This window comes from Physella acuta, unplaced genomic scaffold, assembly GCF_028476545.2.
Source record: "Physella acuta isolate Inbredline_101_S28 unplaced genomic scaffold, ASM2847654v3 ptg000356l, whole genome shotgun sequence".
In the NCBI taxonomy this organism is placed as follows: domain Eukaryota; kingdom Metazoa; phylum Mollusca; class Gastropoda; family Physidae; genus Physella; species Physella acuta.
In genome coordinates this window covers 74762-88514 of record NW_026731875.1, presented here as the reverse complement: position 1 = coordinate 88514, position 13753 = coordinate 74762, and the positions used below count along the sequence as shown (strand labels likewise).

Below are 13753 nucleotides of genomic sequence, written 5' to 3'. Positions count from 1 at the left end.
TCAGTACAATAGAACGTGGTAGCTGCAGTTAAAGCATAGGCCCATGAATATCCAACTGCAACTTTTCATTTGAACACGCAGCTGGGTCCTCACTGTAAATTTCTTCTTCTCCACGCTCACACCCATGTATTCCGTCCTCGCTTTGTAATAAATCTAACCTCCTTGCGTACGCCCACGAATCTCCGTTTCCCAATTTAACCTCCCTGCGTACGCCTATGAATCTCAACCTTCAATTTTGTTCTCACTGTGTACTCACACGAATCCCCCCCCCCCCACACACACACTCCGACTTACACTCCCCCCCCCCTGCCTTATTAAAAATATGATCAGTCGACCATGAGATTATTCTTGACACATGTTTGTACTCACGCAAAAAAAAAACAACACACACATGCAACAATGCGCGTGTTGTAACATACACAATGATTCTTTCATCTAGAATTTCCACCGAGCCATTGGGCTCAGGAGCAGTTACACGACACATCCATTAACATTCCTGCTAATTGGACGCGCACTGAATTATTTAAGCTTGCCTAGGGCGGGGGGTTGGAAGGGTGGTCTTATAAAGAGAGGGTAGATAGGTTGAAATTATAAAGAGGGACCGTCAGGGTCAGTTTAAATTAAGAGGTACTCGTTGCAATCTAAGTTTGCTTAATAGTTTCCTAAGACATTGGTCAAAAATTGCAAATAACTTTTGTATTTAAAAAAACCCAACTCGAAAGCTGTAATTAATTAAATGTTTTTTTTTCCAGAAAACCACTTTGAATAAAAGTTGAATAAAAGAATATTTTTTTAGACACCTCATGTGCTTTGTTATATAACAATGCTCATTGGCTGTGTATAGAAAGCTATGTTCGTACATAAAAGGATTTTTTTAAAGGAGAAAGATGTATGTAAGAACACGACTGAATCTCGGCCATCTAATCTTGGCCAGTTTATCTCATTGGCCACTTAGGCCACTTTATCTGGTTGGCCACTTAGGCCAGTTTATCTCATTGGCCACTTAGGCCAGTTTATCTGACTGGCCACTAAACCTTCAGATAAGAGAGGAAAAAAGACAAAAAAAATGTGCATTCACACAAATAATAGAAGTTTTAATGTAAGTTCTATTGTTTAATCAAAATCTACATAAACGGTTCTCTAGTTATGTAGTTGGGCAGACATCTTCACATACAGCACATATTTGTTCACAAAGCACAATTTACACCTGTTAGTGAATTTTTATTTTTAAAATAAATCTTTAGTTTATAGTTTTGATCTGTCGACTAAATATGCTGCTATATACAAACTAATCAATTAGCTATCAATGTAATTTTAATGCAACTAACTTCAAAAACACGTTCAAGCGACCAGATTAATTTTCATTTTTAAAAACATAAATTTGTTTGTGGGGATTGGGGAACGAATCTGAAGATCCATTAAAAAATTATTGGATCCCCTGTATGCTAATATATACATAAATATATACATATATGCTTGGGCATATGTATATATATATATATATATATATATATATATATATATATATATATATATATATATATATATATATATATATATATATATATAACTTCCTTTTTACACACACACAAAGCATTATTTATGATAATTTTGTTGGGTTCCTGAAATTCAAACCTTGAAAATGTTTTCTCTCCCTCCCCCTCCCCCCCCCCTATATCACATAGAACAGACTTGAAAAAAGATCTTGTTTAAAGTGTTTTAATTCCGGATATAGCCCCTACTACCGACTTATGTACTATAAGCTAAAATAAAGACCAATCGACTATCGTCTAGGTAAAGTTTTCTTTTCGGAACAGTGCGTTGAGCACTAAGCCCAGCTGACTTTACTTTCCCTAACGTAAGTCAGGTACACATCAGAGTTGGGAGGACTGAAAGACGTGCTACGACCCGAACTCGAAACTCTCAGGTTAGCAGACGAACGCTCTACCACTCGAAAACACCGTCCCATGAATATCGACTATACTAGCGACCACTCAGGAGCTAAAAAATCTACTTTTGAGAATGTGTACCCCCACACCCTCAAGATTAGAACCGCTGTTGTATTTTTTTTCCCAATGTTATGTCACCGTGGAAGGGGAAAACGCTGAATCACTCTTCAAGGATCGTTAACTCCCGCTGAATGAAGTGTGTACACACAGGCCGCCGACACGTGACTGGCAAACTTTGGGTCGATTTTTCTTTCCTTCCGTTTCTCGAATCTTCAGGTTCTTACTGTAAAACACTTGATTTTTTAAATTTATTTTTACATTCGTGTTTATTTTACTGTAACAGAAGAATTTATATTTATTTATTTTCTAACTAACATGTTATTTGACATTAGAATGTTAATGTTGTTGATGAAATTAGTGAGTGACTTACGATGTTAGGTAACAAAAGTAAAATACAGTTATTTCCCTTATTTTCAACCAAGCTTAATATAATATGCTGTTATAATATGTTTCTAAAACTAAAGTTAATTTTTCTCCAAACAATTAGCAGACATCAATCAATTGACTAAAATACACGGTTAGTTTTGATAAGTTACCATATAACTGTCAAAATTAACTTCTTTATTCCAGTTGTAATTGTGTAAATTGAAATAGGTGATCATTTCTTTAACATGAAAATGTGTACGAATAATTGTCGTCTGCTAAAACCAGCACGTAGAGCTCATCTCACAATCGACTGTCCTGCAAGTGAACAGTCCTCAGTGGATGGTTTTTAACACATAATGGCCATATTTATTTTACTGCTGATTTCTTTATCGCGAGTGAAATTTTCCGCGGAGTTGAAGAAATTCACAATGGAACATTCTGGCCAGTTGAAAAAATTCGAGGAAAGCAAAGAAAACAGACGCACTACTCTGGGTGGAAAAAACAGGACGACGCTGAAGTCTGTAAAAACAGTTGTTTCGCTAAATATGACAACCATCTAGTTGCCTCCCTGCCAATTGTTTTAATAACCAAGGGAGAGAACTTACAACTTATGACAAAAGAAAACATAAAAACCACAATACGAGCATAAAAAATACGTATTTTATAATATATATATGTATATATTTACTTCAATAAATAGTTATTTTGAAATGCACTACAGAATTTTGCAAGGTTTGTTACAACATTCACAATAAGATGCTAGTTAAAAACCAAATACATTGATTTTTTTCAAGATTAGTTCAAAGACCACTCTCACTTACCGTTTAACTTTCTTACACTGGAATTAATCACACTCAAGGACTTTTAATTTTTTTCTAAACAAAAAAAAAAAAAAAATCCCTTAGATGAGGGGTCGGCAACCTGCGGCTCACGAGCCGTAGGCGGCTCACGATGCTGCTCTTTTGATATCAAGATGCGGCTCTCCAGCTCCTTGCGCAAATACTAATAATCTTTATCAAAAAATAAAATATTTGAAATAAAAAAAATGTTAGTGGCTCTTTAAAACAAGGGAAATTTTGAAAATTGTAACTTTTGGCTCTTCTGCTTCAAAAGGTTGCCGACCCCTGCCTTAGATCTTTTAATCTTCAGAGATTATATGTATTAAACTAGCCGTCCCGACCAGGCCCTGCGCTGGCCTCTATGAGAAACCTATCTGCAAAGGATCATGACGTGTGTTTAGTAATCAGCATATACCCGGCATTGCCCACCCTAACCACAACCAATCGAAACCAAAACACACAAAAAAAAAGGTCAACATAACACAAACGAAAACAAAAAAAAACAAAGGCAAACACTAACACAAAGAAAATACAAACACAAACAAAAAAGCAAAAGAAAACAAATCCAAACGCAAACACAAACCCAACCACAAATCCATACTCAAACACAAAGAAAACGCAAACAAACATAAACGCAAAGTGCTCACAGTCTTGCCCGGGCGCCAAATCGTTCCATGCTGAGGCGCCGGCAAAAACTTAGTAAACGACTATAGTACCCCAACTTATTCTTAGTTTTATGCACTCACTTAAACGAATATAGGTGTCATAGCGAACACGGGAAGGCCCCAACAACACCCTGTCGGGGCGCCGAAGGAAGTCCGGATTCGACTCAGTTCAAGACTATAGATAAAAGTAAACATAGAGGACATATAGGAGCTGACTTCTAAACTGTTATTGATTTTTTTTTTAATTGCGTTGCAAAGCAATGCCATCTGATGGAAACTTTGAAGCTATAAAACATAAACATAGCTCTTGAAAGAAATTGTTTCTTCGATCTGCGACAGACAAAAACGAATTCCCATTCGTGCGCAAAAAAAAAAAAAGACACAAATAATAACCTGCAGGAATTCCCGTTCCCGAATAAAGATGTCTTTTTTACGTCAACTGTCTTTGATTAAAAATAATAATTACTAAACAGTACGATCAGTGTATAAAATAAATAAAAGGCAATATTTAAAATATCTACCACATTGCACTTGATCAATCCACGCTAATTATGTAATTATTTTTTCCCCAACACCAAAATAAAGTAATAAAAAGTAAAAAATTAATTTTTTACAAAGATGTAATGTTTTTGATAAAGGGAAATAATTGTGTTTTCCTAATTTATCAAGGGACGTAATGAGTAAATGTAAATAATTGTAACACAATTAGAATTTTTGTCAAAGGTGATACATTTATTTAAATTTTATATGTTGGACATGCCGACAATTATCACTATAAGTTTTAAAAATGAAAGTTATTTTACAACACTTTCACAATAAATTTTTCAAGTCATAAATTTAGACGATGAGCACTTTATATGCATCGCTACCTCGGTTACCAACAAACATATAGAATTGCACTTTATATATTACATAATTATCAAAGTATGTACGTGCGTCTGGTTGTATTTCTTTTTGGGAGCGCCCCTGACTCAAGACTTTCTTGCAGCGCGCCCCAACTTCCAAGATCCACTATTGCACCGGCCCTGTTTACACTTATAAAACTCTGTTTTGTAAACAAGGCTACATATCTAATCCTACACGATTGGTAACTTGCTGATGAAACCCTTATAAAAGGTTTTCTCACTCTGGGTGTAGAACTACATCGCAGCAACCAGAGAGCGCCCCGCAGAAAATTAGGTCACTCTTCTAAAAATACATTATTGGTAACAATTGAATGTTATCTTAACGAGTGTTAATGAATTTCTTTTCCTCTGAGAGCGCAGCAACGCGCTCGACGGGTACGTTAGGAATTTAATAAAGTCGTTTCCACACATGACCGACGGATGAAGCTAAAATAAAAAGCAAGCACGATTATACGGGCTTAAAATAAAAGAAAGGACAAAACCAAAGTACACTCTACACAGAATACACACAGATAACAGAAAAACAACAACGCCTCTATAAAAAAATCGCAAAAGACAAAATGTTACATAAACTCAGTCTAGAGTTTATGCGCCCATTATACAATAGAATTAAATGGCTCAGGGCAGATGCACGAACATACACAATACATCCCAAAAGCCATCACACAGGTAGTAAAATAACATAGTCTTATTTACAACACAGCTCCCATCTCACGTGAGTAAAAAATATTTTATACCCTATGGATTCAAAGCAAGCTAGAAACAAACTCACACCTATTTTTAGAATGCTCCACCAATCATACAATGACGAAAAGCGGAGACAGAAATATGAACTTAAAAACAAAAGGGCCAGTGAACATAGACATAACCATAACACTTAACAAGCTACGAGACAGCAAACATAGAAATAACAATAACACTTACCAAGGTACGAGACAGCAAACATAGACATAACCATAACACTTAACAAGCTACGAGACAGCAAACATAGAAATAACAATAACACTTACCAAGGTACGAGACAGCAAACATAGACATAATCATAACACTTTACAAGCTACGAGACAGCAAACAGAAATAACAATAACACTTACCAAGGTACGAGACAGCAAACATAGACAAAACCATAACACTTAACAAGCTACGAGACATTTAACAGAAATAACAATAACACTTACCAAGCTACGAGACAGCAAACAGAAATAACAATAACACTTACCAAGGTACGAGACAGCAAACATAGACAAAACCATAACACTTAACACTTAACAAGGTGCGAGACAGCTAACATAGACATAACCATAACACTTAACAAACTACCCTTACACAAAGACAGAACCGAACTAGAACGGAATGCAAGAACTTTAACGGCAGGTTAAAATTAAACAAATTATAGGGGCATATCAAAATATGACAAACATTGGACGATTTTTTAACATCGGACTTCACAAACAAAAAACACAAACACTCCCATAAACAATATGCATCACCACACATAGGATGTCGTCGTATTTTTTATGGACTTGGATGCAAGGGAAATAATCGCCGTAATCATTTTTTAAATTTTATATTTCCTTAAATTACTTGTAGCTTCCCTTACGTTATAAAACTGTTCACTCTTCCAAAACCGATTTCATATTAAAGTTATTTTTAATTATTACCTTTAATTTTAAAAATTATTTCCAGTTATCGTTAACACTTTGTCAACTTTGTATTGTTAAAACATCGCTAATTGTGTAAAAATGCATTTCATGAAACAGACGTCCACGTATAGCTGATGATGCTTTCGTTTTATGGAGGGTTAAAGCTAAATTAAATCACAATATTATAATGAAAGTTTCGTAAGCTGGAGCAGTCCTCACAAGCTTTATGGTGTCATTGCCGTCCTTTTTTTGTTCATGTCTGACTAAATGTGATCAGTGATTTCTGGTTTAACATGAATACTGTTTGAGTCTGAATTTTAGCCGTGATTTCATGTGATCACGGGTTGGTTGCGTACACTTAGGTTCTTTTAATGGGTTGTGTACATGTAGGTTCTTTTAATGGGGTGTGTACATGTAGGTTCTTTTAATGGGGTGTGTACATGTTGGTTCTTTTTATTGTGACTGTGTACATGTAGGTTCTAGTTATGGGTTGACTGTGTACATGTATGGTTTTGTTATGGGTTGACTGTGTACACGTAGGTTCTTGTTATTGTGAATGTGTACACGTAGGTTCTTTTAATGGATTGTGTACATGTTAGTTCTTGTTATTGTTACTGTGTACATGTAGGTTCTTGTAATGGGTTGACTGTGTACATGTAGGTTCTTGTAATGGGTTGACTGTGTATTTGTAGGTTCTTGTTATAGGTTTACTGTGTACAGGTAGGTTTTTGTTATAGGTTGACTGTGTACATGTAGGTTCTTGTTATAGGTTGACTGTATACATGTAGGTTCTTGTTATAGGTTGACTGTGTACATGCAGGTTCTTGTAATGGGTTGACTGTGTACATGTAGGTTCTTGTTATAGGTTGACTGTGTACATGTAGGTTCTTGTAATGGGTAGACTGTGTACATGCAGGTTCTTGTAATGGGTATGCTGTGTACACGTACATTCTCATCATGGATTAACTGTGTAAACGTAGGTCCTTGTTATGGGTTGACGGTGTACATTATCTGCTTGTCATCATGGGTTGACTGTACACGTAGGTTCTTGTTATTAAATCATGGATTGACTGTGTACACGTACATTCTTATCATGGATTGACTGTGTACACGTAGGTTCTTGTTATATGTTGACTGTGTACATGCAGGTTTTTGTAATGGCTTGACTGTGTACACGTACATTCTTATCATGGGTTGACTGTACACGTAGGTCCTTGTTATTAAATTATGGATTGACTGTGTACACGTACATTCTTATCATGGATTGACTGTGTACACGTACATTCTTATCATGGATTGACTGTGTACACGTACATTCTTATCATGGATTGACTGTGTACACATTCTTATCATGGGTTGACTGTGTACACGTACATTCTTATCATGGATTGACTGTGTACACGTACATTCTGATCATGGATTGACTGTGTACACGTAGGTCCTTGGGCTGAAGCGTGGGACTTGGTCTGTCAATGGCAACGTCCACAACGTGGTTGACCTGGTCAAGTCGATAGCGTCGGTGATGTTAGGTGGGATGGGTTTGAACCTTCTCAACATTCCAATGAGCTTAGCCAGGACCGACTTCCTGGCCAGGTAGCAGAGGAACACATAGAGCCCCTGGGAGCCGTTGGTCAGTATAAAGACAACCCACATGCAGCTTGTATTCATGGCGACCGCTAGAAAGTAAAACACCCAGGTGAGACCCATCATAAGGGACAGGTTCACACACAACACCAGTTGTGTTTTCTCTCGCTTGTGTTGTGAGTTCTTCTGTCTGAAATTTGAACTTTTTCTGATCGCTTTGATGACGAACACAGCACAAATGGCGTTGATGGATAGAAGTAAAAACATCGGAACGATAAAAACAGCGATGATTGATTTAAAGTTACCTATCCAGCAGACGCCGTTGATACCGTAGTTAATTTGGACTGTTCCGGTTTTATCCAGTGTAAAACAACTTCCGGCGATCAAAGATGGCAGCCCCCAGCAGAGGGAGGAGAAGACGTAAAAAATGGCGGAGCTTGACGGGTTAAACCAACGCTGGGATTGTACATGTAGAATACAGGCAAGATGTAGCGACATGGCGGCCAGCCAGGAGAACGACGCCAGCCATACGGCATGGTGAACAGCAGCGTAGATCTCACAGGCTAATCCCTGGGGGTGGGTGCAAAACAGGAACATCATTTGTGCGACCAGCAGGGCAGACGACATGGACATGACGATTTTTCCTGGCACGTTTCTCAAGTCTGGCACCAGCCCGTAGACGAGGAGAACGACAATCAGGCACGACACGGAGATGCCGCACGCGATGAGGGTCGCCGCACGTTCCACTTCAGAGTTTGGTATAACAGTCTGCGGCAGTTTTAGTTCATCAAAGCACACAAGAGCACCATTATCGGTTAACACATAATCTCCTATGTTGAGTACATAAAGTCTCTGATGTTTAAATTGTTCTTCACAAATTCTTCGTAGCTCATTTAAAGAAATAGAGGAATTACTGTAATGTAGTAGATATGACATTATTTCTTCCGAGTGTTTTGTTACAAGTAGATAATTCTGAAATACAACAATGTCTGATTTGTTGACATAGACATGTGGACATTTTAAGACGGGATTATCACACCAGCCAACAGTAGCCTTGTTTTTAGGATTATCACGTGACAGGGAATCACCGTTGTAGTGAAGGTAGAAGATAAAAAATTTCAGCGGTAAAGTTGTGAGGTTAAAGTCGACATGTTCTGTTCCATTTTGGTCGGTTACAAGCGCCATTTCCTTAAACACCCGTTTTCTACCCAAAGAACAGAACTGACCATCTCTCGTTGATAATTCGTTATCTTGATTAGTTAGTGTCACATTTTTAACGAGAAAATTACTTTCATGGGCTATGTCATTGAGCCTTGTCAGAATCCTTGTTTTTATGTTAGACATACCGTCAGTATCGCTCGATGTGGACATATTAAATCTGACCAGTACACATAGACCTGATTGTAGACTATCGTCGTCTTGTCCTGCCCCATGGAAGTCTAAACACCAACTAGCGTTCACCTGTGTTATTGAAAAATGATCAGAAGACGTATTTTTGAAGGCGGTCTTTAGATCATCTAACAGATTCGACGTCATTTCTGTTCTATTTATAGATCCTGTTCCTAACATCGCCTTCGTCCAAACCAAAGTAAAATACTGCAGCGACACCGCGTGTCTTGTATTGGGCTCGATAATTCGATTTAACATTATCTGAATTGGTTCCTCTGAGTTAGTACCGTTATTTGCTTCGCTGTAACAATAATCTTCACAACGTTGCCGATTATCTGCCAGTAGATATTTAAACCAGATGTACACGCCTATCTGGCTTGCCGGCGTTGGTAAGATCATGTTGTAACTCTCCATCACATGAGTAACATTGTTATCGTATGTGATGGTATCTCTTATTCCTGTCCTTACGCACTCTTGACCAATGAGATCACTTCCTTCTGGACACGTGATCTCCAAACACTTTTGATAAATCGGCGCAAAAATTTGATTTTCTTCGCAGTTTTCTTCTACCTTTGCAGTGGAATACGAGTTCAAATCAAACAAGTGTCTGAAACTAGACACCCTCTCGTTGGTGGGGATGGCGCTAGGGGCGAACACATTTTTTCCAGGTTTTTTTTTCCTAAGTTGTGGACACGTTCTTGTGTGGTATGGAGACGTTAACTCTAGTGTACACCAATCATGATCTAGGTTGTTCCTCTGTGTTAAAATTTGAAACGCGGATGTGCTTGTATTGTGGCAGATTAAGCTAGCGCCCCAATGTGTAACGGTAGCAGGGTCCACTCCATTGCAAATCACACAGAAGACGTTACGGAAATCTACCATGGTGGCGCCTGTTTCCAGGGTGACCGGGACACTGTTGATGGTGACATCCGAAGCAGAGGTGACGTCATGACAACGTGACGTGACATCCGGAAGTGACAAGCCGAAATACAAACGTCCGCTCTCGGTTGGATGGTTGAGTTTCTGGAGCAGGTCGTTGACCTTTTTAATGACGTCATCTTCCTCGCTGCATTGCGTCACCAGGTGGGCGTTCAACGTCAGCTCACACGTCGCGAGCTTAAACCATCGGTACAGCCCATACAACTTCATCAGTCGCGTGTAGGATTTCGTTTCGTTGAACATCGAGCCAAGAACATCCACTTTATTAAAGTGACTTTTAACATCTCTATAACTAGAACAGCAATCGCCGTGAAATACACAAACCTCATCTAAGTAACAATCGTCATTTCTATAATCAATACAGCTTTTGTTACCGTGGGGTCGACTGAGAATAGAATCCTCCATTGGTGAACATTTTGAACTGTTTTTATCTTCCCTAACTCTCTACATATTCTGGCTTCGAACAATCACCCTTGACCTTGCCGGTTTTATTTGTATCTCTGTGTCTGACGTATTTCCCACCTTTTGATTTGACTGCGGGAGTTTGGTCGAGTTTTGGCTCAGCACAAAATCACCTAGGATTGATCAAGTTCTTAAAGTTACTCAAGTTACTTCAAAATTACTCAAACTCTAGTGATAAGCGATTAAAACATGATGGTGTTTAGCAATCAGTAACTATATTATACAATATATATATATATATATATATATATATATATATATATATATATATATATATATATATATATATATATATATATATATATATCGTTTTAAAATGCCTGAGTCATTTTACAAATTAAAGGTTGAAGTTTAATGTATTACTATTACTTACCCGTGAGGTAGAGTAGGAATAATATTATCAAACAGAAACATAAGCCTGTCCTTTGTAGTGCTGCTCCTGTCATGATTATGTCAGGGATGTGAACAATTCATATCAACACTAAACAAAGACACTACGTATGATACCACCATCAGTGGACTGATAGCTGGAAACTGGACAAAAACTGACGGACTAGAAGTGGACAAAGTATGACCAGCGAGAACTGGACAAAGTATGACCAGCGAGAACTGGACAAAGTATGACCAGCGAGAACTGGACAAAGTATGACCAGCGAGAACTGGACAAAGTATGACCAGCGAGAACTGGACAAAGTATGACCAGCGAGAACTGGACAAAGTATGACCAGCGAGAACTGGACAAAGTATGACCAGCGAGAACTGGACAAAGTATGACCAGCGAGAACTGGACAAAGTATGACCAGCGAGAACTGGACAAAGTATGACCAGCGAGAATTGGACAAAGAATCACCAGTGACTACTAGACAAAGTATGACCAGCGACTACTGGACAAAGTATGACCAGCGAGAACTGGACAAAGTATGACCAGCGAGAACTGGACAAAGTATGACCAGCGAGAACTGGACAAAGTATGACCAGCGAGAACTGGACAAAGTATGACCAGCGAGAACTGGACAAAGTATGACCAGCGAGAACTGGACAAAGTATGACCTGCGAGAACTGGACAAGCAGCGAGAACTGGACAAAGTATGACCAGCGAGAACTGGACAAAGTATGACCAGCGAGAACTGGACAAAGTATGACCAGCGAGTAAAAGATGAAGTCTGGACAGTGAGTAGATAATTTCTTTAATCCCCTCATCCCGCTATCATAAATCTCCAATTGCGTCACCTCCAGACGTTAATTAATTCTAACGACAATTACATGCGGCTGAGACTGATTAATTAAATATTTTACATTTGCAGTCTTTACATCTATTACTGTTTGACTAGTTACGTCATTGTCCTCATGTCTCATAGCAAGGTATCGTTTCCTCGCGTTTTTAATTAACTTTTGAAACAATTTTTTGCTGCAGTCCATAAATCTTGAACAGAACCACAGCTCAGATTCAGCATTAATGTCTCCACGTTATAAAATCGTCACCGACAAAACCATATCAACAGTAGCGCATCGACAGTAGCACATCAACAGTAGCACATCGACAGTAGCACATCAACAGTAGCACATCAACAGTAGCACATCACCAATAGTACATCAACAGTAATACATCGACAGTAGCACATCAACAGTAGCACATCAACAGTAGCACATCATCGACAGTAGCACATCATCGACAGTAGCACATCAACAGTAGCACATCAACAGTAGCACATCGACAGTAGCACATCAACAGTAGCACATCGACAGTAGCACATCAACAGTAGCACATCAAAAGTAGCACATCAACAGTAGCACATCATCGACAGTAGCACATCATCGACAGTAGCACATCAACAGCAGCACATCGACAGTAGCACATCGACAGTAGCACATCAACAGTAGCACATCGGCAGTAGCACATCAACAGTAGCACATCAACAGCACATCAACAGTAACACATCAACAGTAGCACATCAACAGTAGCACATCAACAGTAGCACATCGGCAGTAGCACATCAACAGTAGCACATCAATAGCACATCAACAGTAACACATCAACAGTAGCACATCAACAGTGGTACCAGTGGCGTAGCCAGGATCGTCTCAAGGGGGGGGGGGGGTTCCAATTTTTACCCGGGGACAAACTTTTGATTTGCACCCCCCTCAAACTTTCGATTTGCACCCCCCCCCCTCATACTTTTTATATATACCGAGGGGTCTATGGGGGGGGGTTATGACCCCCCCTAACCCCCCTGCCTACGCCACTGAGTGGTACATACATCAACAGTAGTACATCAACAGAAGCACATCAACAGTAGAATATCAACAATAATACATCAATAGAATCACATAAACAATGTAACAAACTACGTCAGCAAAAGAAAATCTTTAGTACCTCAAGAAAACCTTACAGCTTAATGTAGGTAGATTAAATCCCCTTGAAGGTAAATACCACTTTTTAATCACTTATCAACAGAGATTTAAAAAATTAAATTAAAACCTTAATCTCCCTCCGGCTCAAATGATTGCTTCGGGGTTGGTTATGGCAAATCTTTAATCCCATTTGATACGTTTTTGACAAAAATGTTCTTTGTCTTGGAGGTAAGCCAAAAATGACGTCAGTAGCCACAAATGACGTCAAGTAGGCTACCTAGGTGAGATGGGCTCTGACTTTTGATTGGACTTTTTGTGACATGTGTGTGTGTGGGGGGGGGGGCTGGATGACGTCATACTGTAGCATTTAAAAATAATAATTTTAAAAACTAAATTGAATATTATATGTTGACCCAGCTCGGCACACATTTTTGGGGGAGACTAACGACTCACGAGTGAAGTCCTTTTAGGGGTGGTGAAACATCTGACATTACGTTAAAATGTGAGCTAAGACAATTTTAGTTTCAAGGTTTTTTTAATTTAAAAAAAAAATCGATAATTATAAAAAATATTCCATTGCTAAAAAAAGAACAGCTGATT

The 13753-nt window shown here is 38.5% G+C and overlaps 1 protein-coding gene across 1 annotated transcript; it reads right to left on the bottom strand.

Annotated features, from left to right (window-relative positions):
- Window positions 1–7840: 7840 nt before the first annotated feature.
- Window positions 7841–10582, bottom strand: LOC131941300 (adhesion G-protein coupled receptor D1-like). Its single transcript, XM_059300490.1, has 3 exons — window positions 10280–10582; window positions 9869–9970; window positions 7841–8779 (listed from the first exon to the last, which is right to left on the bottom strand). The coding sequence occupies exons 1-3, from the start codon at window positions 10580–10582 to the stop codon at window positions 7841–7843; spliced, it is 1344 nt and encodes a 447-aa protein (XP_059156473.1).
- Between the last annotated feature and the right edge of the window lie 3171 nt (window positions 10583–13753).